Source organism: Triturus cristatus, chromosome 9, assembly GCF_964204655.1.
Source record: "Triturus cristatus chromosome 9, aTriCri1.1, whole genome shotgun sequence".
NCBI classification, from domain to species: Eukaryota; Metazoa; Chordata; class Amphibia; order Caudata; family Salamandridae; genus Triturus; species Triturus cristatus.
The window spans coordinates 414,312,638-414,339,736 of NC_140592.1; the positions used below are offsets into that span (position 1 = coordinate 414,312,638).

A 27,099-nucleotide genomic window follows, 5' to 3' on the forward strand; every position below is an offset into this window, starting at 1 on the left:
TGCATGCTTTGGTAGTTGCTAGTTCTGCTGGAGTTTTATACCCAGACCCATGGCCATGAGCAATAATTTACAACCAATGAATCATATTCCTCCATTCCCTTCTGCCCTCCATATAGGCTGCATCTCTCTGAAACGATTAACAGCAAGAGTCTTAAGGCCTGATTTAGAACTTGGTGGGACTACTGCCATCCCGTAGCCGTGGCGGTCCAAATAACTCTGTCAAGCTGACGAAGGTCCGCCCACTATATTTAGATGTTGCGGCAATAGACAGGAGACCGCTGTGGCGGCGGTCTTCGCTGCTCGCTAACAGTACTCAGTTGGCAACATACCGACAGGATTGCACCGAGATGATTTAGATATTGCCATTGTGCTGGTGGTGTCCTGGCGGCAGAGTCTTTATAGAGTGAGGCCATGGTGGTGTGGAGACAGGTAAATACTACTTATTTTAATCTTAATACACATATATGTTATAAATCTGTCAAAATGTACATGTAGGTAATGTGTACTTACCATTTTTGTTACATATAGCATTCCACACCAACTACATACATGCACTATTGAATGTACACCCACACCCAACACAAAGGCCTACCTTAAGATTCCAGCAACAACAGGGTGGCTGAGCATCGTGGTCAAGTAGCAGCAATACAGGAAGGACCTGTACAATGGTGTTCAAGACGGAATCTGGAGTGGGGCCCCCCAAAAAAGTCAGTTTACATCTCTTTTTCTTTTATTTTGACAACTTGCACTTGGATGTTTCCCTGCCACAGTTGCCTAGATGGAAAGGCACATCGGAATCTGGATGGTGGGACTCTTGTCAGGACTCTCTGTGACAGCAAATTCTGCCTCTGATGCCGTTGAAGCTGGAGAAATATTCTGGCGGAGGCAGAGGGACTGGGGCAGTGTTCCCTCCAGTAACCAGCCAACACCTAAACCTAGTGGGCAGACCGCCAAGGTGGCTGGCGGGAAGACCGGAGAAAAAGTGACAGTGGAACAAGTCCTGACAAGATCTAAATCATCCGACCAGACGGCTGTTGGTAAGGGTTAGGATCAGGGACAAATGTGACAAATGACAAATGTGTGACAACAGCGTGTGCACCCCACAACAGACCATGATGCAAGTAGCTACACAAGTATAAGTATCTAACGCAGATGTCTCTATCTCAGAGAGGTAGGCCCTCTAAATTTTTCTTTACACTTATAGCGTAATTACATAATACTCAGTCTCACTTACTGATAGGGTAGGATATATAAATTGTAAAAAAACCCTGACGAATGCCCAAGACCAATTAGGCTAGTCAGAAGGGCAGAAACATGTTGTTAAAAAAATTGAGGTTGCAAGGATCATAATATCTGAAGCCACACCCTTCCATTACCTTATGGTAATCATTTGTATCCTTACCCAAGGTTCCACATGAATAAAAGGATACTTGGTGGTTTACCTTGTGGTATTTTTAGTTATTAAATGGACCACTGTTATCCAGGATAGAAAAGACATATCTAAGAACTCCAGCTTGATAGCTCTACCTGAGGTTGATTCCGCCCTGGTGGTACCATCCTACCAGGGCGGGAAGAGGTGGCCGAAGATGAAGCATGTCATATTATGTGAGTGAGCGCACCTCTTCCAATTCTTGGAATTGCCTTTCTCAATAGGAGACCACAAAAACATTAAAAGGGTATGTGCAAAATAACACATTGGGCTCACTTTTATAGGCCAGAGATAGTTCTTCTCCTAAGGTCTCATGCATATAGCCACCACACCTAAGTTTTGTGATTTACAAGATCTAAATCAAGCCTTTAATCTTATACTTCTACTGCTCCTGTTCAGTGATGATTCTTGTGTCAGATATAGTCTTATTACTTGCAGAGATAAATCATTTGAAGAGAAGACTGACAGTTACTAAAGCCTTAGAACAATTGAATGTGGTAGGCTTGAGATGTGGCCATTACCTTGGGAATCGTGTAGCCTCTGAACTGGAAGTCGTGAGTAGCAGCATGTGGGAGCCCCGTTGGGATGATATCACTGAATCGTTGGACCTCATGGATCACCGCATCAGTGTATGGCATTTTACTTCGGTCTTCTATGGAAGGGCAGCGGTTACAGCCAATCACTCTGTCGATCTCCTGATGTATCTTTTCTGAAGAGAGAAACGGTGGTCATGATACCGTTGTCATATTAGTGCACATCTTAGTTGTCTAAAGCAAAACAAACTGCAAACTGAAGAGGGGCGTGGACTATTGGACAAGTTGTTGATCTGTATTTTGGAAACCTTGCCTCTACTCCCGCCTTTGGTGCTTGAGTGAACATGATAAGAGTTTGAACAAATTATGTGCCTGACCTCTCAAAGGTAAATGCTGGGGTCACTATCACATGATATATATCACATTGCAGTAAGATTGCATCCACTACATCAATTTACCACTATAATTTAAGGTATGTATATGTTTACTATTCTTGATACCACATACTGTGTAGCAGAAGATCAAAGTAATGGATGCAAAGTTATTGTATGTCAATATTATTAACATTAACATAGTGTCATGCAACCTTATACAAATTTATAGTGTAAAAATACAAAAATGTGTCTCAAAGTAATGGACCATAATAGCTTTGCTTTGTCACCAACACCCTTCACTAGTGATTTGCATGACCATTCTGCCACATATGATCCAATGTAACACTTTGCTACTATGTACACTGTGGCAAAAACTCCCTGTTTTGAGAGACACAGATCAATTATTTTCAGTTATTCTAATGGATATTCTGATTCATATCATTTCTCGGGCACATTCATTCTGGCTGGTGCGCAAAGATATAGGCATTTACATTGGATCAAATTCTAATGATTGCTAACATTAAATGTGAGAACTAATCGTAACAGAAAGGTAATATTGTAAAGTGAATAATTTAATTATGGAATATTTATAATTAATAAATATGAACGAGAAAATAATTCTTAGACATCATATGATGGTCCTTGGTGGAGAAATCTTTGGATTTCTAGTGATGGTCAGTCTATCCCAAATAAGGCTTGGTGACTGTAATAATGATCTGTATTAGTTGAGGGGAGGCAGTAACCACTTCAAGTAATTTGCAGGGTAAACACAGCAGGGCAGATGTACAAGAAACTAACGCAGTGTGGTGCCGCAAGTCATTTTGCTTCGCCGCGCTGCATTAGTTTCAAAGCACAGGGATGCAACATATTTACAACAAAATGCCGCATCTCTGTGCTTCCCCCTGCGCTGGCGCACAAACTGCTGCCATGTGTCAGCGCAGGCACCCTTGCACCATGGGGCAAGGATGCCTGTGTCGTCTGGGGATTTTTTTTGGCAGGAAGGGGCACCTTTCTGCACAAAAACAATCAAAAAACAATCAATGGAGGTGATTTCTTCTTCCAATGTGTGCTGTAGAATGCAGCACTCATTGAAAGAGGAAATAAACAAGGAGAAATGAAAATATTTCTCCTCGTTGCACCTCCCTACGCCACCCCTAGGGTGGTGAAGTATTCTGACGCATTTCCAGATTTCCGATTTCTCGTAAATCTGGAAATGCATCAGTGGAGGCAGAGGCCAAAGAGCCTGAGGTGCAAGAGAGTGTCACTGTAACTTTCGGTCATCGCCGCCCACGCCACAAGCAAACTCTGCCATTGGCTATGCTACCTGGCTGTGTCACGCTGGTTTTCAAGCCCTGATCTCGCCAGGAAAAAGCCACTGAACACATTGTAACTGGAGAACCAGTATCACTGCTAACTCGCTGCAACTCGAAACTGCAGCTGGATTAATGAGGGATTTTTCTCTGCTGGTTCGCAAGCCCCTGAGTTTGCCGCGAAAAGGTCACTGGATACTTCGCAGCCAGAGAACAGACATCACTGTTGACACGCTGCAATTTGATATGGAATCGGGGCTAATCTGGGATCTTTCTCTGCTAGGAGCTGCAACACTTCTCTCCTGCTTCGCGGCTCCCACTGAGGCATTTCGTACCCTGAGGAGAGTCCTTTTCCATCTATCATGGACTATGGCGTCCCGCTGAGGTAGAGTCATGAAAACAAAGGCAGCTGTTAACAACGCTGGTTCTCTGAGCACGGGGGCCGACAACCGATCTGGACACCGCGCCAAAAGGTAAAAAAGATAATTTAAATGTAAAGAGAGCAACGGGGAAAGCAGGGGGGGAGCCCTTAAGGAGAGTGGTGGGTCCCAGCCCTCAATTGCTAAATTGTTCCCCAGGGTGAGCTCCATGGCCCCAACGGGGAAAAAATCCGTAAATGTCCGGGATAGAGGGGAGTGTAATACTGACTCATTACAGAATGGATCAGAACAGCTTGATACCCAAATGCCGACTGCGACAACAAACTCAGAGCCGGCAGGACCTGGGGGTATACCTACAGGGAGATCCTTTAAAGACTCGAAGGGAACTCCTGAGCATTTTAACCCCGCTGCCTCCGCCCCGCTATTAGGACTGAAGACCCTCAAGCAGTGGGACCAAATACCTCTCACGATTCAACCCACCCAGGGCTGGATCAGCAAACTAGCGCTTGTTTAAGAACTCAACAAGTTATTGACCCAGCCTCACTCCCCCAGGGCGCCCTGTCTACCGATCCGGCTGGTGATTACTTCTTTTAGTATCAGATGGCACAGATTGAGAGGCTGAAGACAATCCTTCTACCTCTAGCGATGGTTCCAATTGTAGCGATTCCAGCAAACAAACTGGCATGGTACAAAGCAGGAAGAGCACGCACACTAAACGAGAAGGGCAGCATCCTGGGAAGCATTGCCAATTAAAGTGGGACTATTCTGACTCCCAAATTGCTTTCCCTTTTGGCGAGGAATCTGACAAGCCCCTAAGCCCAGTCAACCTGTATGCTATCCCAAACCTCCCTGAAGAACCCTCGCTGTCATCTATTCTGCTTTCGATTAAACAGTTTCAGCAGGAAGTACGATTAGATAGCAGATAAGCTAAGGGTGCTGCTAAAAAACTTCAAGGCGGACTTAGAAGATTGAATAAAACCTGCTTGGATATTGGGGAAAGGGTCACCATGAATGAAGGGCATATGGAAAATCTGGAATCTGAAGTTGCGACGCTGAACAACCTATGCTCTTTCCAAAGTGCGTGCATGACCGATGTCATGTGGAAATTGGAAGAGTAGGAGAACAGGCAGCGCCAGAATATTCTCCGCTTACTTGGGATTCCTGAGGGGCAGAGGGGGGAAATTCCTGGCGCTTCATAGTGAAACTTTTGAAGGGGGCCTTCCCAGATCATCCAGACTAGAACTGGGATCACGAGAGCCAAAGGGCCTACTTTTCTCCCTTACGCTGAAAAAATCACAACACAGCAGTGGGGATAAGCCCAGGGCCTTCATTGTGTTTTTCAGAAATTTTTTGCTTCGGCAGCTGGTTTATGACCAGGCTCGACCGAATTTCCAGAAGAGCTTTGAGGGGGTGACATTCTTTGTAAAACCAGATTTTTGTCATACAACGGTGGAGGGGAGATGGCACCTCCGTCAACTAATTACGCCCTTCCAACAGCTGGGTGCTCAAGTTTTTCTGATTAACCCTACCAAACTTTAAGACATCCTTAACGGCACTCCGCAAATGTTCTTTTCTGAAGTTAAAGCTCAAGAGTACCTTAATGAAATAAAGTCCAGGAAAGGACAGAGCTAGGCTCCAATAGGTTACTATTAGCATCATAAGTTCAATTGACATTGCCTAATTTCTCTCTTTCTTTTTGTCAAGTTGAGATCGGGGCAAAATGCTAGGGATGGCAGGACCTTCAGGTGTTCGCTCTATTATGGTTGAGGATCCTTAATTATAATCATTTTTTTAATTGAAAGGATTTCCCTCTCTGTATCTTGCATTATTAGCATAGCCTAGCCTATTCTAAGTTTTGAATTTCTGTGGCGGGGTAGGGTGGTGGGGTGTTATTGCTGGTGACCATCATTCAGGTTATACCTGATTGCTTATTTTTTTTGAGGGGGGAGAGTGGGTGGGGGGTATGGGGATGTTTTCTGAAAGGGCATTTAGCTCTAGGATGGGATGGGCTGTTTTTTGGGTTGGATTTTGGTTATCACTTCGGTTTTCGAAACCACTCATTGCAGAGACAGACAGGACTAGCAGGATTTTTGATAGGGCAAAATGGATCCTTTTGGGCAGCATGTATTATTTGTTTTTTTGTATGTTTTTTGATGTAACCTTTATGCATGTTTTAAATATTATATTGTATCACAATGACCAATGCTACACATTTTAGAATTGTCTCACTAAATATCTGTGGCTTGAATGACGCTCGCAAATGACAAAAAGTCTCCCAAGGTCTTCGACTCATGGGAGCGGACGTAATTTGCCTCCAAGATACTCAAATTGAGGGTTGGCAACTATACCTCCTGAACTCATTAGGGTTCAACCTAGTGGGGGGGACCTCACAGGGGGCACGGATAAAAGGGGTGGGCTTTCTGGCTCAACGCAATCGTTTATTACGGCCCTCTTGCATTAAATCTGATTCCCAAGGGAGGTGGGTTCTAGCAGAAAGCCGGCTTACCATGGAATCCTCCTTCACGCTCTGTTAAATATATGGGAGTACAGCTGACGATACTGGGGCAATCAACTATATATCTGAAGAGTTAGTCCATTGGCCTCTATCAGTTATTATTTGTGGAGACCTTAATATCAATTTAGCTAGCAATTGGCGAACAAACAGCCATCGTAAGTACACCGGTAGGAAACCCAAAGTCTTTCAAGCCTCAAACCGAACCAGCCAGGATACACTTATTATTCAGCTTCACATCATTCTTTTGCTAGATTGGATTATTTTCTGATATCAGCTTCTTTACTTCATGAAAGTAATATAGATATTTTACCACAAACTTTGTCAGATCACAATCCATTGATCTTAAGTCTTAGGGGCATAGCCTTCCGCAACCCAGTTTCGACTTGGAGCTTTGAGAGAGCATTACTGCTCGACGTGAAATATCTACACCACATGAAAGGCTGGATCCAGGACTTTCCGGAAGTCAATACTGGATCAGCTCCAATTATGGTTGTTTGGGATGCCCTGAAGGCAGGCATTCGAGGGGAGACTTTGCAGCTCTCCTTAAGGAGGAACAAACTTGAGAGGGAGCAGATTTTAGAGCTTCAGAAAAAGCTGGGCCAAGCAGAAGAAAAGCTTATTGGCACGGTTCAGAAGGGGACAGACATTGAACCTGCTCAGCTAGAATTAGCCTTTCATAGAGCAGAAATTGACTCAATCTTGGCAGAACAAGCAGCCGCGAAATGGGTCACTGCAAGGGAAATGATATGTGAATATAGCAAGTAAGTCAGCCACCACCTAGCGGTAAGAATAAGGCAGCATCTTACTACAAATGGGATACATTCTATACAGGTTCCTACAGGGGATGTTACTAGCGATCCTAGCAAGATCAGGGTGGCCTTTTCGCAATTTTTATTCTCGATTATACACCAAACAAGACAACGACTCTCTAGTTAATAGACAGGAGGAGATAGATAAATATCTGGACTTGGTGTCACTGTCATCTCTTGACACCAAGAATTATAGGCAATTAGAAGACCCCCCTCCTGGGATGAAATAGCCAATGCCCTGGCCAATTTACCAGACATTAAGGTGGCGGGCAACAAAGGCATCCCAGTGGACTTTTATAAAGTTTTCTCCACTCAGATTAGCGGAACTTTTACGGCTTTGGTGGGTCAGATCTTTAATGGGGCCATTCCTCCAGCCTCCTGGGCGACAGCCAAGATAAATATCTTCCTTAAAAAAGGATAAATCCCCCTTAGAAATGGGCTTGTACCGACCAATTACACTCATTAATGGTGACTCTAAAATCTATGCCAAAATCTTCGCCTCCTGATTATCTACCAAAATTGAACATCTGGTTTCCATATGGCAACACGGTTTCATTCCGGAGAGGGGTACTACCGATCATATTCGAAGAACCATCAACCTGTTTGACTCTGCACAGATTTCAGGAGACCCGATGGCGCTAATACTTCTTGATGCTGAAAAAGCATTTGACCGGCTCTCCTGGCCGTTTCTGTGGTGCATCATGAAAAGGATGAACTTTCGACCTAAAGCCTTTCAAGCCATAAAAGGCTTATACCTCAACCCCACTGCTAGGGTTCTAATAAATGGGCAACTAACCGAGCACTTTGAGATCAAGCGTCGAACCCGACAGGGTTGTCCCTGCTCCCCACTGCTCTTTGCTATATACATAGATCCCTTCATCAGAAAACTTATTAGCAATTTAGAAATCCCAGCTATAAGCAGACACAGACTGCATACCAAAATGATGGCCTATGTAGAATTCTTAGCTTTCATCACGCCTGACCCCGAGAGGGCTATTAAAGCCACATAATATGAAGCACAGGATTTTGGGAAGATATCGGAGTATGCGCTAAACAAGAAAAAAAACAGATTGTCATGAATAGGCAGGTCAATTGAGTTGATCACAGAGTAGTAAAAAAGGTCAAATATCTTGGGGTAAATATCCTGGCAGACACCGATTTAATTGTGAGCGAGAACTTGGAGCCTCTTGCTGCAGATACCAAAAATGCATTGAATAGGCTCAACAATCTACATTTGACTATCGTGGGCCGCTGCAACATTATCAAAATGATGTTCTTCCCCAAAATCTTATACTATTTTAGAGCTATTCCTCTAGAGTTCACTAATCAAGCTTTACAGAAATTTGACCGTGTGTTCTCCCAATATATTTGGGCTTATTCTCAACCTAGAAGATCATTCAAATTTCTATCTTTTCTTCTCGAGAGAGGTGGTTGGGCCCTCCCAAACTTGCGACTATATTATTGGGCTACGGCTCTACAAGGATGCACTATACTGCTCCAAGAACAATTTTCTACCTCCATCACTGTGCTCCCATCACCATTTGAACTATTGTTAGGTCCTGAGGCTAAAGGTTGTCTGTGGCGCCAACTAGAGTTTTGGTACTTTAAGAGGGTAAGATTCAAGACCCTTATCGGAGCTTACAAGGTATTTACGGCCATGCACAAACTTCTTGGGCTCGGTAGACTAAATTATTATACCACCACCAATAACAACTCCAACTTGCCTGGAATCTTCGAGAGTTCTTTTTTCCAAAAATGGTATAGTTCAGGGATAAAAACACTAGGGGCCCTGTACTCGCCCTGTAGGGTTTTGACTTTTGAAGAACTTCAGACTAGATTTAATTTGAGCCAGAATGAGGTTTATGAGTATTATGCAATCAGGGACTTTCTTTCACGGAAGGTCGGGGGGCCCTCTGGCTTTGTCAAACACAAACTTGTAGAGAGATTCTCTGCACCCTTTGCTCCCCGGCTAGGGTCCATCTATGCCTTGCTAAACAGACTCATGCCTGATGATATGGCCTCAATTTCTTGCAAATGGCAGCAGAAATTAGAAATTTCTGAAAATAACTTTTACCTAGCCTTTCAATATGCACAGAGCGACCTCCTATCAGCCAATTTAAAAGCACAATTCTATAAAACTTGCTTTTTCTTACATTATACGCTAAGTAGAATTGCCAAGTGGTGTACCGGCAAAGGCACGTACTGTCCCCGATGTTCTGAATATAGTGCGGACTCCGTGCATATGTTTGCCTTGTGTATAGCATTGGGGCCCTTGAGGATCCAAATACAAACCTTTTTAAGTAAAGTACTAGCACAAGATGTTTTGCTTACTCCTACGACCATCCTGCTGGGGATACACAACTCTATTAGTAGAAGGGAAGGTGGGGCCTTTATTTTTGTAGCCAAGGCTGCTTATAGGCTTTGTATAACCTCTGCCTGGATTGACTAAAGTCCTTCACTATTTTCGCAGTGGTTGGCCCGGCTATTGTCAATAGGGAATCTGGAGAAGGCTATTTATGCTAAAAAGTGGGTACGGGCAAAAAAAAGAAGGGAATTGTTATTTGGGAACCCCTGTTTAGATGGCTGTCCCAGGTTAATCCCTAATCTGCATTGTGTATCGAGCCCTAAAGGGTGGGATTGAATTGCACAGTCTTGTTACATTTGCATTCAGTTCTAATCTGTAAGCACTGCCCATATTCTAATATGCTGCAATATGCTCTGTTTGTCTTTCATGCTGTTTACACTTTTGCACTTTAAGCACTCGTCACTTTACCCAAGAATTACTGGAAGGTGGACGTATAACATTATACTTTGAACTTTATATTTTGGACGGACTAAAATGCATGTATACTGGATAGTGTTTTAAAATAATTCACTTTGGAATTGCTGGCTGATGTCCGGCACAATTTGATAATCACTTCCTTCTTCTTTTGCCCTGCCTTTCATCGACCTATTGTATTTGTGACTCTATTAAGGGGTAGGGTGGGGGGGTGGGGGGATGGAAAGTCTTGTATTTTTGTAGCTTCTCTTTTGTAAATTGCATACTAAAGTTTTAAAAAAAGTGAAAAAAAGGAAATGCCTCAGTGGACATGGGTGTTGCGTGGTAACACCCACAGCAACACCCATGTCACACCTCTAACACGCAAAGTGTTGTGTGAACAGGGGCGATATTTACAAGCACAGGTTAAGGCACACAGGGTGACTTTACCTGTTCTTGTAAATATCACTTAGCAGGCTGCGCCACCGGTGCGTCACGCAACGTGATGCACTGGCGGCACAAGGGCTTGTAAATGTGCCCCTGTAAGTCAGTAAATTAATCTGAGCTCAACTCCCTGAAAGCTATGGCGCAGAGCGGCAAAGATTAATTTAGAGGCAATGAGTAAAGTACTAATACAGTACCAAAACAGCGATAAAATCAAAACTCAACACAAGAAAAATCCCAAGCCAATTTAGTAAACTAGAGTAAGGTTAAATACATGAAATAACACCAAAACAACAAAAATTCAAACAGATTTTTTTCTCTGGAATGGAAATCAAAACTCCTCAGTGGGGTAAGGCAGCAGGCTGGGGCCACAGAGGACTTCATGTCATCAGATAGCCACTATGAGAACCTGATGAAGCTGTTGACTTTTGGGGAGCAAAGCTCCAAGCTGTAGAAATTTGAAGCTTGGGTAGGGGGCAATGCAGCTTTCCCTTCCCTTTTAAACAGAAATGGCCACAGGGGATGGGGATCAGCAGGCCAAAAATGGCTCAGGGAGGGGGCTGCATGCCTGCCTCCCTGACCCCAGGGGATGATGTCCACTGGGCTCTAAATGGGCTGGGGAGGGACCTATGAAGGCTCATAGAGGGGGGCCACATGGCCATTTCCCCATTTTATTGGTCTGTCCCAAGAGGATGAGATGCCTGGGGACTAATAAGACTGGGAAGGAAGGCCATGTGGCCCCTCCCCTTTTTTATTGTTTTTGGCCCTGGGTGATGTGGTCCCCGGGGTCTAAAAAGGCTCAAGAAGCAGGACTACAGACTGCTCCCCTTAGATTTTGGCCCCAGGGGATGGGGTCTCTAGGGCCAAAAATGACTAGGGGAGACAGGCCATGTGTCCTTCTACTTAAATATACCTGGCCCAGCGGTTGGTGTCTGTAGGGCCCTAAATGATCTGTGAGGGGCTTATGAAGCTACGGAGAGGGGAGACACATAGTCCCTGCCGCTTTTTTATTGGTTTGGGCGTGGGGGATCCACATGGACTAATAAGGCTTGAAAAGTGGGGCTGCATGCCCCCTTCCTTTATATTTTGGCCCTGGGGGGTCAGTACCCAGGGCCCAAGAGGGATAGGGGCGTGGGAGAGGCTTCCTCCTTATATTTGTGTTTGACCCCAGGGAATGAGGTCCCCAGGGCCTATTAAGGCTAAAGGGGTGGTGCTGCATGCGCTTTCCCCCTGTTTAATTGTATTTTGCCCCTGGGTGTAGGGTCTCTAGGAATTTTAAAGGCTTGGAGAGGGAGGTCAAACAGCCCCCTTCCCCTTTTTATTGGAATTGGGCCACTGGGGGGGGCATCCCTGGGGCCAGGTAAGGGTCAGGGAGAGAGCTACATGCCTCCCTCCACTTAATATATATGTTTTAGTACAAGGGGGTGGGGTCCCAGGGCCTGAAGGCCAACCCTATGCTGTGGATGCCAAAGGCTGTCCGCGGTGTGGGATTGGCAGCCTGCTGGGGGTTTGGCCACAGCGGATGGTGACAGGCCAAGCCCTGTGGCCAACCGCCCACCGCACACTGCCAAAGACTGTGTGCACCGTGTGGTTGGCTGACTGCAGGGAATTGGGAGCAGGCCCTGGCTGCAAAACAGGCCCTGTGGCCAACTCCAGGCTACGCATAGCTAAAGCCTGTGCTCAAAGTGGGGTTGACTGCCTCAAGGTTGTTGCATGTGGGGAGTTGGACGCAGAGCCTGGCATGAGATGTCTTCAGTAATATCATAAATGATGTCATAGAACATGTCATGAGTGAAGTAACATTTGGGAGGTCATAAGCAGGTCGAGGTGGGGACGCAAGTTATAGTTAGCTCTTCTAACTAAAATGTCAGACCCACACATTCCGTCCTCTGCTCCTAGAGCATGTGTGAGAAAATCCCTCTTTTTGCATAGTCACCCCCAATTTTAGCTAGTAATACTGATTTTCAACTATTGCTGTCTATTCCCCATTGTATGCGTTTTAACCCGTAGAACATGATAAAATTGGCTAATCCCCAGTTGGCATATTTTACTTTCATACATGGGTTGCCAGATTGCTGTACCTTTTAATTCTTCAGGTGTCAAGAATATGCAGGGTATTTGAGGCTTGAGGTTGCCTGCGAGAACCCCAGTGAAATGCATCTCTATAAGGATGTGGCGGACCATTATATTGCAGCAGGTGCAGCATTAATAGCTCACCAGTCTGGGTCAAATAAGGAATTTCTGGGTCATAACAGTTAGTGGAAGATTTTAACAACAGAAAGACATTAAGACGCGGACAGGTACCTTTTGTGCTATATTGGCTCCTCCCTTGCTCCTAGTTTGTTTGCCATTCCTGTCCCACAGCTATTTTACTTTCCCCATTACCATTTCTCTGTTTTCTAATGTCTTTGCCTGTTACTTTTACCTTGCTCTTTGGACTGTGCTTTGGCTTTGACAATCCTCTGTAGTTTTCCATCTGTGGTTTGTTATCTCCTTGCCTGTTATGTTGAATTTACCCCCTGGGCTCTCTTTTAGCTTTGTTATTTTGCCGTATTTTCCTTTCCCGGCTCAGAAGAGCTCTGATCCCTTTGCTAAGGCTGGGGCCTACCAGCTTCTCAAGTGCTTATAGTTATATTGACAGCAGCGCACCGATCCAAAGCCAGTGAGTATACAGGCTTATTATATGTTTATTCTAAATATCACATGCCTTTCATTAATATTAAAGCACTGGATGTTGCTTCTCTACTATCTAGGAGACTCCATTAACATCATACCATGACCAGAAATTTAACATAAGAGAATCATGCTAGAGATGGTGTTTTTGTGTCTCACTCTCTCTCAAACCCATACCTCTAACCCTCTGGTGTTTGACCCTGTCTGCTGCATTCTCCTAGGTGTGGAGGGGGACACACTCTGGAGTGTGGAGCAGGTCGCTTGCAGATCTCGTCAGATAACATTCACAAAATCTCAGAGCAGGTGAACCTGTTAAAATAATTATTTTAGACAGGATGGAGCCCAACTTTTAGATAATAAGATAGTCATCTCTATGTTTGTCTTTTAGCCTACAAGATACAATGCATAACACATTCAAAAGTAGAATGTGTTAGAATTTCATGTTGGCATGTTCCTACAGTGACTAGCCCCTAAAGCTATTTTCACTGAATAGTATAGAGCTGTTCCTATGAGAAAAACTAAAGTGCGCTTAAAATTCTATAGTTGCTTACTTTCATGTGGAATAAGCCACAGGCATCCCTCTTGAGTATTTCAACTTCCATTTCAGTGAGTAAGTCCGAAGGTAAACATTGTGGACAAAAACCCCTTGGTGTGTCCGACCTCTGTTCCATCACAGTCAGCCTGAAATTGTACCAAGGTCCTGGTTAACACAAATAATGACTTCTAATTGGCATTTTACTATTTCTCTATTAACTTTAACAATCCATATCCCCAGTTCCCTGATTAGATTTTATTAATTTTAGAGTCACTTTTTCGAATTCAAATTTTCTTGATTTTTAGAAATAGGAGTTGGTTTTGTACTTTTTAAGTGTTTAGGTACTGTCAAATATTTAGCACATTTCCTTAATTTAAGTCTGTCATCTCTGAGTTGTTGCTACCAAACGTTCAGCCCAGGTTCATTTTATTAAACGTATGTAATGGACCTGAGATGATTTTGGACTTATTACTTAGAAAGAACTCACATTTTTCCTAACTAATAACCTATTTTCTCACAGGACGATGTCTCAGGCGCCCAACTAGTCTTCTTTAATACTGTCTGGTTGTCTCTGCTCTTTTATTGTTTCCAGCTGCTTCAGCCTACCATTCTAGAGATCAGGGACCCGATTCACAAAGGTAAAATGAAACTAAAGTCTAAATTTTCGACATTCGGTATTCACAAAGGGCATTTACTACCCGTAAGTGCCCTTTATCAATACGGAAAGCCATAAAGTTAAACTTTTGGTAATCACAAAGGACATTTACGAGTAGTAAATGACCTTTGTGAGTACCAAAAGTCATAGAGTTAGACTTTCATCTCAGTTTACCTTTGTGAATCTGGCCCCAGCTGTTCAGGTTCTTGCTGCATAGAATGGAGACTTAGTGGGGCAGCTTGACCATTCTTAAATGCAAAACAAGTAGCAAAGGAATTTGCAGTGCTGTGTTGTGTGAAAGGAAGATGGCAGAAATGTTTCATATATACAAATATAAGAAGCATTTCTGTTCCCTTCTTGTGGTGGTGCACTTTGTACTGCATGGCGCCAATACAGGCACAGTTGGACATAATCTCAAATAAGGACTTGCGTTGCCTCGCAATGACTTGCGTCACACCCCTTAATGGCTGCATTCAACATGGCTACAGATCCTTCAATGGAATACAGGAGAAATGGAAGGTTATAAATAGAGTGATAGCTGGTGGGGCAATCTAGAGTCAGAGGTTTTCTAGAAAAAAGGGCATAACAGCCCCCAGGTTTGACAGTTTAGAGAAGGCATACTCTACTTATTAAATGTCCTGCAGGAGGAATGAGTGAATATGGGGACTAAATGTAACATACCAGATTGTTACCTGTTCCTCCAGGCTAGGATCCAGCAAAGACAAACATCTTGTCTTTCTAGTTTCTGTGAGAATCTTGGCCCCAGTACCTGACCAGTATGAATCTAACAGGTGTTGTCCAGAACAATGTCACAGTGTCACTAATAGTAACAATCGTTTCAGAGAAACTTGCTTTATCACCTGGCAGTCTGATGTATCTTCTCTATCAATAATTGACCTTAAGTACTGTACCTGAAAGTTCAGTATTCAACTGGTGTGGTTTGAATACTGCAAATGTAAAACACAACTAATTTGTGTTTCTATTACCCAGTAATCCAAGCCATCTTCTCTTGAGTTAGTAAACTCAAAAAGTCACAGAGCTATAGGAAACAAAGAAAAAAGCACAAAAGAGACAGCAAATCTCTTTGAAATATTAAGACAACAAAACTTCAAAATATGAAAGCGCTAATACTATCGTCTGGTGTTTACTTTGTAAAAAAATTCATGAATGCTGTGGCTGCAGAATACCAAAGCTACATAGTCTTGCTTTCACCTTCCACATCTTTCTTCTACCACCGGTTGCCTCTATTTTCAAATATTTCTCTTGCTCCATTTTTTCTAATTTACATTTTTTCTCTTATTCTGGGTCAAATAATGATGATGAAAAATACGTTCAGAATCCAAACATGTATGCTGGTGTCCACATCTGTAACCAGTGGCTCAAAGAAAGCACTGCCAATGTGGTATGAGCGCAATAGCTGTGTAGCCTGACCAACAATTTTACTAGGTAGTACTGAACACAACATCAGTCCTAAGTCTACTTGGATCTTTGTTTCAGGAAGCTCTGAAGTAAAATTTCACTCATCTTCATATATAGTATCATTGTGTTTCCAGAGCAAATAATTTTGTTATCACCATATCTGATTTTCCCTCAACATACCTTCAATTTCCGGGTGCCTGAGAAGAATCATGATGCCATATCGCAGGGTTGTGCTGACTGTCTCAGTACCAGCGAAGAAGAGGTTCACAGTAGAGACCACAAGGTTTTCATTATGGAATTCAGTCTCTGGATTCTCCTTTTCCTGCAGTCAACAAGACAAAGGGGCATTGAGGGAAACCATGAGATGAACATTCACAGGGCAGGACCCAGCCATTCCCAAAATAACCTTAATTTGGATCCTATGGGAAGGCATTCAACTGAGAATTTAACAAAAAGAAATTGCATTGCTATATTCTCGCTTCTTCACATTTTGTGACTGCAAATGTGCAGTGCGGCTATCGCCCTTTTGTCATCTCCGTGCGTCCTTATTGTCCCAATGACTGTGTTTTCATCATCATAGTCTTTATTCGAATTTAAAAAAAATTCATACAAGACACAAACATGTACAAAACACAAAAATATTGCTAATCACATACCCTATATAATACATAAAATCATCCAATAAATACCTAAAAGTTACTATTAAAAAAAGAATTAAACATGTCGGCTGACTAAGGATGGAAATAGATTTTAAAATGCGAAACAAGAAAGAAAAATGAAACATCAATTGGAACAAGAAAAGTTTTAGCCAACGTCCCAGGAACATAAAGCCCTACGGAGGTACTCCCACAATTTCCCTAAGAGCCTTGTGCCTTAAGGACCAAGCCTAACCCAAGTACTTGGCTAGGGCAATTGAAACCACTGGAAAAGTGCTTGTGCGTAAGAGTCTTAGAGCTACAGCAGAGCTCCTTGTGGCCAAAGTTTTACACATAGGAGACAGCCATGTTCGTCTAGGGGTAGCGTATGCAGGGCAAACAAACAAAAAATGGGCTATTGATTCCTCTTGAAAGCCACAGGCAGGGCAAGTTCCTGCACTCGCACCAAACCCCCCGCTAGTAAGGGCCCTGAGTGGAAGAGAACCTGCTCTAAATTGGAAGTAAAGTTTCCTGGCTCTAGGTTGGGTGATCAGGTCCCAATAAGGTTCAAAAGCTGGAGTAACCTTCGCCTCCAAATATCGGCTAGTCATCGTGGGGGAGTTAGAATCGCTCCAGACCCGATAGTTTGCCCGTTCCCAATAGAGCGTTTTCAGGAGTCTCTTGGGGGGAAACACGGCAGCCACTGGGTCACTCCATAGCCCCACCAATCCCAGGTCTATCAATGTCTCCCGGAGGTTCCTCAGCCACCCGATCTTATGGAACGTATCGGCCTGTATTACGTCCATAAGACCCATTGCGTATGAATGGAGCTCCGGGGTGGTCCAGAGCCTCCACCAGTATAAGACCGGACGGAGTTTGGCTAGGTCCCTGATAGCCTTCCTACCTAGATCGTACCGCAGTGGTACCAGGGGTGTGATCTGCGGGAGGCCAGTTATGCTACGGAAAAATTTATTTTCGACGATTGTTAGAGATGTCAATGCGTCGAAACCCTATAGCTCGGCCCCATACAACACAGAGCTTAGAGCCTTTGCCTCATATACTTGGAGCACGGGTTTAATAGGCTTAGTGAATGATTTTTTGTGCTCACTGGTCAGAGCTCCCGTTACCTGCCTAAATTTCATTGTAGACATTTCCATATGTCTATTCCACTTATTGTCGTGAGTCACATGCATGCCTAAATAGACAAAATTATTAACCTCTTCGAGTGTTTGCCCATTCATAAGGAGCTTTCCTGTTCTATAACTTGAATGCGGGTTAAAGGCCATGAGTTTAGTCTTCGTCATATTAACCTCTAGACCATAATTTCTGCAAAAATCTTCAAAAACTGACAATGCCCTTTGCAGGCCACTCGGAGTTTTAGATACAATAAGAGTATCGTCAGCAAACATCAATATTGGGGTAATCACTCCAGCCAGCTTGGGAGCGTCGGTGTTGACTCGTAGCATATGATCTACTATTCCATTGATGTACAGGGAGAAGAGCGTGGGTGCCATGACACAGCCTTGGCGCACACCACGCTCTACCGGAAACTCAGGGGTGGTTTCACCCGGGCCTCCCCACTGAATTTTTGCAAAATTAGACTCATGGAGCCGCATAATTAGAGTCAAAAGTTCCAAGGAAAGCCCCAGCTTTTCAAGGACCCTCCACAGCCGCTCACGAGGAACGAGGTCGAAGGCAGCTCTTAGGTCCACAAAGGCGACATAGAGACTGCCTTTACCTAACGTTACTACCTTCCAGTGCAGTTGGACAAAGCGAAAAACCTGGTCCACAGTGCTGGTGAATTTGAGAAAACCAGCTTGAAAAATGGAGAGTATCCTATTGTTTTCAATCCAAACCAGTAACTCATTCAGGACCATCCTCCCAATGACCTTTTGGATTGTGTCTATTAGACTAATAGGTCTGTAATTTCCTGGGAGTGTTTTATCTCCCTTTTTAAAGATAGGAATTATTATAGCACCCCCCCATGATTTAGGCACTGGGGCACCTTCAGCCACCGCATTAGCCACTAATGCAATATACTTGCTCCAACAGGGTTTGTTATTAAGAAAGAGATCTGATGGAACCCCATCCAATCCTGGTGCCCGCCCAGCAGCTACACAGGACATGGCAGCTAGAACATCCTTGGGACTAAAGGGACCGTACGTGTAATAAACGTGCGATGTCGGCCCCGGGCATTTATATAGGGGATTAGATGCGTATTGTGGTTTGAAATGCCCAATCCACTCCTCTTGAGTGACATAGTTTGATGGTCTATCTGGCATACCACCTCTGTTCCACTTGATCACATTCCAGAACATTCTAGTGTCCCTAGCGTAACATGCCTCCTTCAAATCTAGCCAGTACAAATCATCCCATCTTTTTTCGCTTGTACAAGGCATTTCTTGTAAGAGTGTCTGGCTAATTGAATACTTGTCTTGCTCCCACTAGAAAGGGCATGTGTCAGGTTACCTCTGGCTCGTCTACACTCCCCATCGTACCACCTTAATCGCTTGAGGGGGGGCTTGTTGCCCTTTCTCATTGGCTTGAGGAAGAACCCACGTAGTCCCTCAAAGAAGGACTCGTGTAGTCTGGTGGCCTGTTCTCTACTTTCTTTGGTCGCCAGGACGTCCTCCAGTTTCACAATGGTTTGGGCTAGCACAGTGTCAATGCTAGCAATAACCTTGACATTAGTCTTGACCTAGGACCACTTGAGTCTCCGCATGTCATTGGTGGGGACGCAATCAGGAGGAACTAATTTTGGTTCTTCTCCCACCATGCTATGGTCCCCCCACCAGCAGTGAGTAACACAAATGGGGTTATGGTCGCTCTCGACTCTTGATTCAACCACCATGTCGGTAATATGCTGCCATAACCTCAAGCAACAAAGAACGTAGTCAATCCTGCTGGCTGAGCGACCGTTATCAAAGGTGGATGCGCCCTTCTTATCCCCTAGAGTCCTTCCGTTCAGGGCCCTTAAACCTTTCTCGTAGCAAAGTGCGTTTACCTGTACTGCTACCGTAGACCATCTTTTAATTGGAGCAAGCGGCAAGGCGGGTATACCCCACAGCCGGTCCTCTTCGGGGTCAAGGCCCCATTCGGAGTCCGGATCTAATAGGGGTTCGAACGTAACATTAAAGTCTCCCGCAACAATCAAGTCCCTATTGCTCGAGTTAGTTTCTATAAGGCTGGTCAAAATATCCAATACCTGTGACCTTTTCCCTTTCGTCCCACGAAGATATAGAATGTAAATGTCTAATGTTTCCGTTAGACCAAAAGTTAGTCTAATTAAATGGATATCGGGGGAACCCGTGTCTATCACGACAACCCTAGAAAATAAAACCTGACGGGCCCAGATAGTTAATCCGCCCATGGGGCGGCCTTTGGGACCTTTAGTGGCTGTAACATATAAATTCAAGTAACCCAGCAAAAACTGGGCCTCACTAGTCCATGTTTCCTGCAGGGGGCAAACATCATATTTATTAACAAAACCGACCCATTCAGGGGAGTCTAACTTAGTCTTGAGGCCAGCTAGATTCCAAGATAGCAATGTACCTAGCCTATTGCCCAACGATGTGCCATGGTGTGCAACGGGCAGACTTGCCACACTTGACCTCACACTCACCCTACGCTGGCTTTGCAATAAAACCCTATGCAAAACAGGCACCCCTGTTGGAGCCAGAGGGACAACATCACATCCACAGGGGAATTCTCTTTCAGTTGTCACAACAACTCTGGAAGGTACGGTGTTTGGCTTGCTGTACGTTTGTCAATACCGAGAACCTGAATTATAGAAATGGTGTAGATCGTGCACCTCTATCCCTGATCTGAGCCCATAGGGTGTGTGATCAGTAATGAACCTCGGTATTCGTGTATCTACAAAATTGACAATGATGCAGTCACCCGGAACATCTTTAGGTCTTAAGCCCACCCATTTTACTCTTTTTGCGAATAGAATCCTCCCATCCAGGTTATTAGGGATTGGCCTGTTCGTATTTAGCCAATGACTCACTTTGTTTTTTAATTTATGGAAAGATTCAGTTTTACTGCCGGGTAACTCGGGGATACCAGTTAAAACTGCAACGTAAGGGAGGGATTCGGGTGGTAAGTTAATATGGACTAAGGGTGGTCTTAAAGGATTAACGGGAGTGGCAGATTTAACAATTTCTCTCTCATCCGTAATTTCCTTTGTGTTATTACCCGTAGATTCGTTACTTATCCCTCCCGCCCTCCCAAGCGACTGATGAATGTTTGGCACTGAATTTGGTGAACCAGGGCCTGGACCCGTATTAATTAATGTAGAGGATTTATCGGTTGAGGGCGGTGAAAAGGTCAAAGGATTTTCAGGGAGGGGGCAATTGGTTTTAACAATGTCTCTAGTGGACAGTTTGACAACATTCTTTAATGAGCAAAAGTTGTCCAGAATGGTGTGTTCCAGACGGTCAACTTTTTCAGTGACTATTTTAACCCTTTCTAGGAGGGGTAGAATTAGAGAACGAACCGCCTGTTCTATCTGAGAAATCAGGGTACTACTATTTAACAAAGGGGGTGTACTTATACTAACATCCTCCACAATTGAACAATCCTCGGGAATCGGAGTGTCAGGCATTGCAATATTTTTAGATATTTTTAACATTTTCGCCTGCCTGACACCATCGGCAGCCCCACCCCTTTTTCTTTTCGAATTAACAGATCTAGAAGATTTAGTGGCAGCCCTTGTCTGGGAGCGAGTAGCTTTAGTGTTTATTGGGGCCATTACGGCCGCTGCAGATACACCATCAGTCACACCAGTGACTTCGGAAAACCTCTCTAGAGATGTTGACACATTAGAAAGCGTGTCAGTCACACCGGGCGAGGGTGCATCTCCCCGGTTCTGCTCCCTTGGTCTGTTTGGAGATTTAGACAAAGCCAGTAAGCCTAATGAAGAACGCCTTGCATGCATAGGGTCTATTGAAAGGCGCCTCTCGGTAATGGCGATTTCATGTTCTAATACCGAGACTGCTCTGGTGATGAATTGGTCCATGGTGCCAGACACTGTGGCGGGAGCCGTGATACGCTTCCCCTTCCCAGCCATATGACACAATACTTGTAGATTCCCAGTATATAACAAGGTAGACTGCACAACAGGAACAATAACGCTCAATAAACAGTTCCACCAACGACTTACTTCGGATACTGCCTAGAAAAGGGATTGCGCAGCCCAGCCTTGGCCAGCCCCGGATGGCCACAGTCAGCCCGCCCTTTGTCCGGGCTTCGTCCGGCACGTCCCGCGTAGCGGTTGCCGTCACGTATTTAAAGGGGCGTCAATAGCCTGTGGCAAGTGGGCGGGGAGGAGCACAGGTGCTATGGCGTACGGGCTCCTGGTATCCGGAGTCCCTTGCGGTGCCTTCTCCCCACGAGAGCAACGCCACACACAGCAGCAGGCAGCAGGCAGAGCCCCTCCTAGGACAACGGCAGAGCGTCCAGCTTACAACATCCAGGTGAGAGCAAGTACGAAGCGGGACCCGCGCCAGCGGGTTCCGCGAGGTTTTTTCAAGGGTCTGTGGCAAGGGGGCGGGGAGGAGCACAGGTGCTATGGCTAACGGGCTCCTGGTATTCGGAGTCCCTTGCGGTGCCTTCTTTCCACGAGAGCAACGCCACACACAGCAGCAGGCAGCTGGCAGAGCCCCTCCTAGGACAACAGCAGAGCGTCCAGCTTACAACATCCAGGTGAGAGCAAGTACGAAGCGGGACTGTGTTTTTGAAGATAAGACAGAGGAGGGGAGAGAAAAGTGACATCCTAATTTTAAATGCTACCCTCTTTTACAAGCAAAGCTTGGCAAACGGAATATACACTACAAAAACATCATGTCAGAAATATTGGTAAATATATTGAACTTAGATACTTATAACGTGCATGACATAAATGTTGAGTATGAAAATATTGCTAGTTATGTTATAGCAAATACAGAAATTGACTACAAAAACAAAGACTACATTAATATAGCATTTCTAAAAAACAATTTAACCATAATATGAATTCAAAATATCAAAAAATAAAATATACAAAAATATAGATTTTTTCATTCGAGACATATTAATGCATTTTATTAAGTAGTTAATTTTTGTATTTAAAAGATGTATTGAGTTCCAAGATTTTTCCAAACAAAAAAATAAAAATTAACTCGCTAAATATGCAATCACTAAAAGTTAATATATTATTATACTGTATAAGCTTAAACCGTGTGGTACTGGACACCAGCTTTACCCCTATTTGAATTTGTTCACTGCGAGCCTGTGATGTGTTTGGTATGATTCCCTGCCATTTGCCTTGTATTTTGTCTTGCGGGTCTATCTGCATGTAAAGCTCTGCATACATGTGTGATTTCTTTTCTGCGACCTGACATGGCATACAATTCTATCGTAGTGCAAGTGGGCATAGGTGCCTCCAGAAAGGTAGGCCACATCTCTTTGGCAGTATGTGCTAACCTGTGATATTGTAGAAATTAACCTGTAGTTAGCCCAAAATCTTCTTGTGCAGCAGCAAAGATTACAAATCACTTATTGGGATAGAGGCCTGCCAGAGTAAGATAACCCCCTGGCTTCCAAAGTTTTGTCTGCATTCTATAAGTAATTTAAGCAAAGGGATGAATACTCCAAATATATATGTTCATTGGAAATGGGGATCATTTCAACATATTTACAACTGCTCTATCCCATACTACGCAGACCTGCTGTATAATGAAAGGCACACCAGAGGGGACACCACTCGACCACACATTAACAAGCAGTCTATATATATTCCCCATGTGGATCACTGACATAATATTGATCCATACACTATCAAAGCGCACAAAACAATTGGAAAGTAAATACTGTTAACAAAATATTGCCTCTCTATACTTAACATAACATTAATATCATACGCTACGAGATGGGGAAACTCTACCAGATTCTCTGACGAGACTTTTAAAGAAGATTTGTACATCTCAACAACTACCTAACCAGGTAAGTAAACTTATATTTAAACTAAAACTTACTTGTAAATAAACTTAAAAAGTAAAATAGCAAGTAATTAACAAAACACTCTCCAACTTCTATCTCTTTACATGTACTTCCTAAATACTGTGGTAAATAATTCTCCTTTACCTGGACATAATTTGATACAGAAACATAATTAAATAGCTCAGTAAAATGAGAGGCAGAATCCGTGGTATTAGAGGTTCGGAATGGGCTTTATTCCAATAATCGATTATAATCGGTTGCTCCAAGTTCCATCACCACGGGGGTTCAGGAAGTGAAGTACATACTTTATTGACAAGAAGTAACCTTTATAGTACATACATTACAATGAAGCGAATGCGATAGGCGTAACAATTGATAAGGAAAATGACGATTTGTCTGCGTAACCAAAAATGGGTGTAATAAGGCGTAAAAATGAACATAATTGGTTATGATGTCACCTATAGGCGGATCTATAAGATAATACTTGGCATAGATGCGCGCGCAGCAGTATGACGTGAGATTGACGTGCAACTAGGGGGTGAAGGGGACTTGACATTTAGCTCTACATGTGGAGACAAAAAGTCTGGGGGGTCAAGTCAACCTAATCCAAAATCATATCTAACATCCTATGTTTAAAGAACTATGTTATCCACAAAAGAAGGACTCTCGGACAGAATCTATTCTATACTGACTGTGCGTGCGTGTACAAGCGTCTAAATGTCTACACTGAAAGCGAGGGGGTAGGAATATTCCATGGTAACAGGGCTATGAATTACTTGCATGAGGACAGAGAAGTCGAGCCTTTTGCTCGGTAGCTGGAAGAATGTTTACTTAAACTACTAGACAGGAATGCATCGGCTGAGGGGGGAAGCAGATAACTCGAAGGCGAAATACAGTTCTTGGCAGAGAATAGGCTGATGTCAGGCTTCGTGAGCCGCGCAGAGAATGAGACAAAGTTCATGGTCACAGATGCAGGCTCGAACTGGAGTTTTCAGAGGCGGAAAGCAAGAGGAGTTTGATGACAGAATCAGGGCCTACTTGCTTGGACTGTAAAATGGCATAAGTGAACCATATAAAGGCGGTGGCCTTTCGTACTTAGGAATGGAATATCCGGCCCATTCATGGCGGATCAACAGAGGACATGTTAACGGTGGACGCACATGTATTTGCGTCTTCATAACTGGAACTGGAGGGAACATACATGTACTTGTGACATGCACATAGAACCGTTGGGGTCCAAGATAGGGGACATAACTGATCGGAAAAATCCATATTTCCACATTCCCTCCTTGTCCCCTACTTGCCCGTCAAGAGATATCAATCTTCATCAATCCATTGATCTGTTAATATAACATCATTTGTTCTTCTTTCTTCTTCCGGGACGAACGAAATCTTGGTGGTGGAATACACGATGTGGTACACAGACCACAAATCGCTGGTCCACATTGCAGACATAGACAGCAACTGAATAGTATGAGAAGGCCAATACCTAGGAAGGATAAAACTCTCCATCCCCAGGCCGATATCACACTCCAAAACCAACTGGACCAAGTCCAAGTGCCTGGGTTCTGGTGTATCTGGTTTACAATCTTATGAAGGCGAGTGATGGCTTTATATACAGATGGTGAATTTTCTGGTATGAATACGCAGCAGCTTGATCCGATGACCCTACAAGCTCCGCCCCTATCAGCCAGGATGACGTCAAGGACAAGACGATTTTGAAGCACAACAATCCGCATAGCAGACTGCTCTTCCGTTAAATTGCCTTAGGCGGAAATAGTCTCATTCACTACTGCTTCAGGGGTTCTAGTTAATCTACGTATCAGTTTACTATTAGTAACAGTACCTATATAAGGAAAGATGCCTTTATTGAAATCTGTGTATTTTTCCCATGCTGTTTCAGTGTAGTCGACAATTGGGAGATCTCTCTGCTCTCTGTTGTGTACTAAATGAATATTTCTGTAATAATCAGGAGGAGCTAGGAAAACAGGTGGCAAAAGGAATGCAATGTAGCAGGTACCATCCCAGTCTAGAGGTAGACGCATATATGCGGTCTGACCACATATAAAGTAGGAGTGGCGATAAGCTCTAAATGAAGATTTGCCTCGATCACTGAATTCTACTGTAGTAGTGCATTTACTATGGCCCATATGTATGGAACCAACCTTTCTTACACATAATTCTCCCTTCGCTGGGAATACTGACATGGTGGGCAAGACTAGTTCAACTTCGGATACGACATTCAGAATCATGAGATTAGGTGTAAAATTACCTAATCCATATACTTCATTTTCTAGATCAGTTCCTGTTCTCTTGGGGCGACCCTCCTTGTCAGGGTAGCAGACCTTGAGTAAAACTAGGTTCAGATTTCCCCATACCCAATGATCTTGGTAAACTGCTGTGTCTGAGTCTATGGAATTGATTAAACTAAACCATGCTCCACAGGATCCATTATGTGTAAACGGATGTGGAAAGAAAGGCAGGACTCCTTCATAATTCTGATAGGGAGGGAGTCGGCCACACACCCAACAGTTAGTGGCATTACTAGTCTGATGGGAATGATGTAACATACTAATGAAAGTGTTATTGCGCAGCGCAAGTCTATAAGACAATTCATGCGGAGGTAAGTCACTAAAAGAATGTTCAGCAGTAACATTATAAACATGTCTAGAAATAGGGTAATATATGTGCAACAATATGCTTGCAGTAATTATTAAAAGACTCAAGAAAAACAAGATTATTAATGTCACTATGCAATGGCTACGCAGTGATTTACAATACGCCTGTCGTTTCATCATTTTTCGCGATTGTCCATGATTCAGGTCTAGAGGATACATGTCAGAGACAGATTCAACCGCTTCACCTAGGAGAGGACTTAAACAATCAAATCGTCTGACGTTCTAGGCCTCAATTTAACTTTGTAGAGGTCAGTTTCAGTCTTTTCAACCAAAGGAAGTTTTGAATCAGTCTGTGAGGGAGTGCAGGGCACAATGTCTATATCCGAGGATTGTCCATGAAATTTCTTGATATGACTTGAATGAATCCAGCCCTTGCGGCCCTCGATCTTCACGGCTGTTCTTGTGGTCAGCAGAACCAACTTGGGTGTCTTCCACCTGGGCTCCAGCGGAGTCTTTCGGTCGAAATTTTTTACAAACACGAAATCACCCGGAACTACGTCATGGGGTTTCACCTCAGTGTTGTCGGGAAATGCTGCAGCAACCTGTGAACGACAAGATTGTAGTGCAGACATCAAGGAAGCCAAGTAATCTGTCAGCATATTACAGTCAATATCAGTTATTTTGCGTGGTATGGGCGTCCCCCACATATTTGGTGGTCTGCCGAAGATCACCTCATACGGGGATAGCCCTGTTCGAGAGTGTGCTACCATTCTCATGTAAAAGAGTGCAACTGGTAATGCTACTATCCAGTCGACACCCTTCTCTCTGCATATTTTGGACAGTCTGATTTTCAGTATCTGATTATGTCTTTCTACGAGACCTGCTGCCTCGGGGTGTCGAACACAGTGGAATTTCCACTGATATCCTAGCAGAAGTGAAACATGTTTCATTAATTCGGATGAGAACGGCTGGCCGTTATCTGAGTAGACAACACGTGGTAAACCGTATCGTGGGAAGAATTCTCGAACCAA

General features: G+C 43.8%; 1 protein-coding gene across 1 annotated transcript in view; it reads right to left on the reverse strand.

Annotated features, from left to right (window-relative positions):
• The window catches only part of LOC146798067 (cytochrome P450 2A13-like), a 337,748-nt gene that overhangs the window by 17,453 nt on the left and 293,196 nt on the right, over positions 1-27,099 (reverse strand). Inside the window, exons 6-7 of the mRNA XM_085625288.1 lie at positions 16,015-16,156; positions 1,951-2,138 (exon numbers count right to left, since the gene is read on the reverse strand). Coding sequence (XP_085481414.1) covers positions 1,951-2,138; positions 16,015-16,156 — 330 coding nt within the window. The remainder of the gene's footprint in view (positions 1-1,950; positions 2,139-16,014; positions 16,157-27,099) is intronic.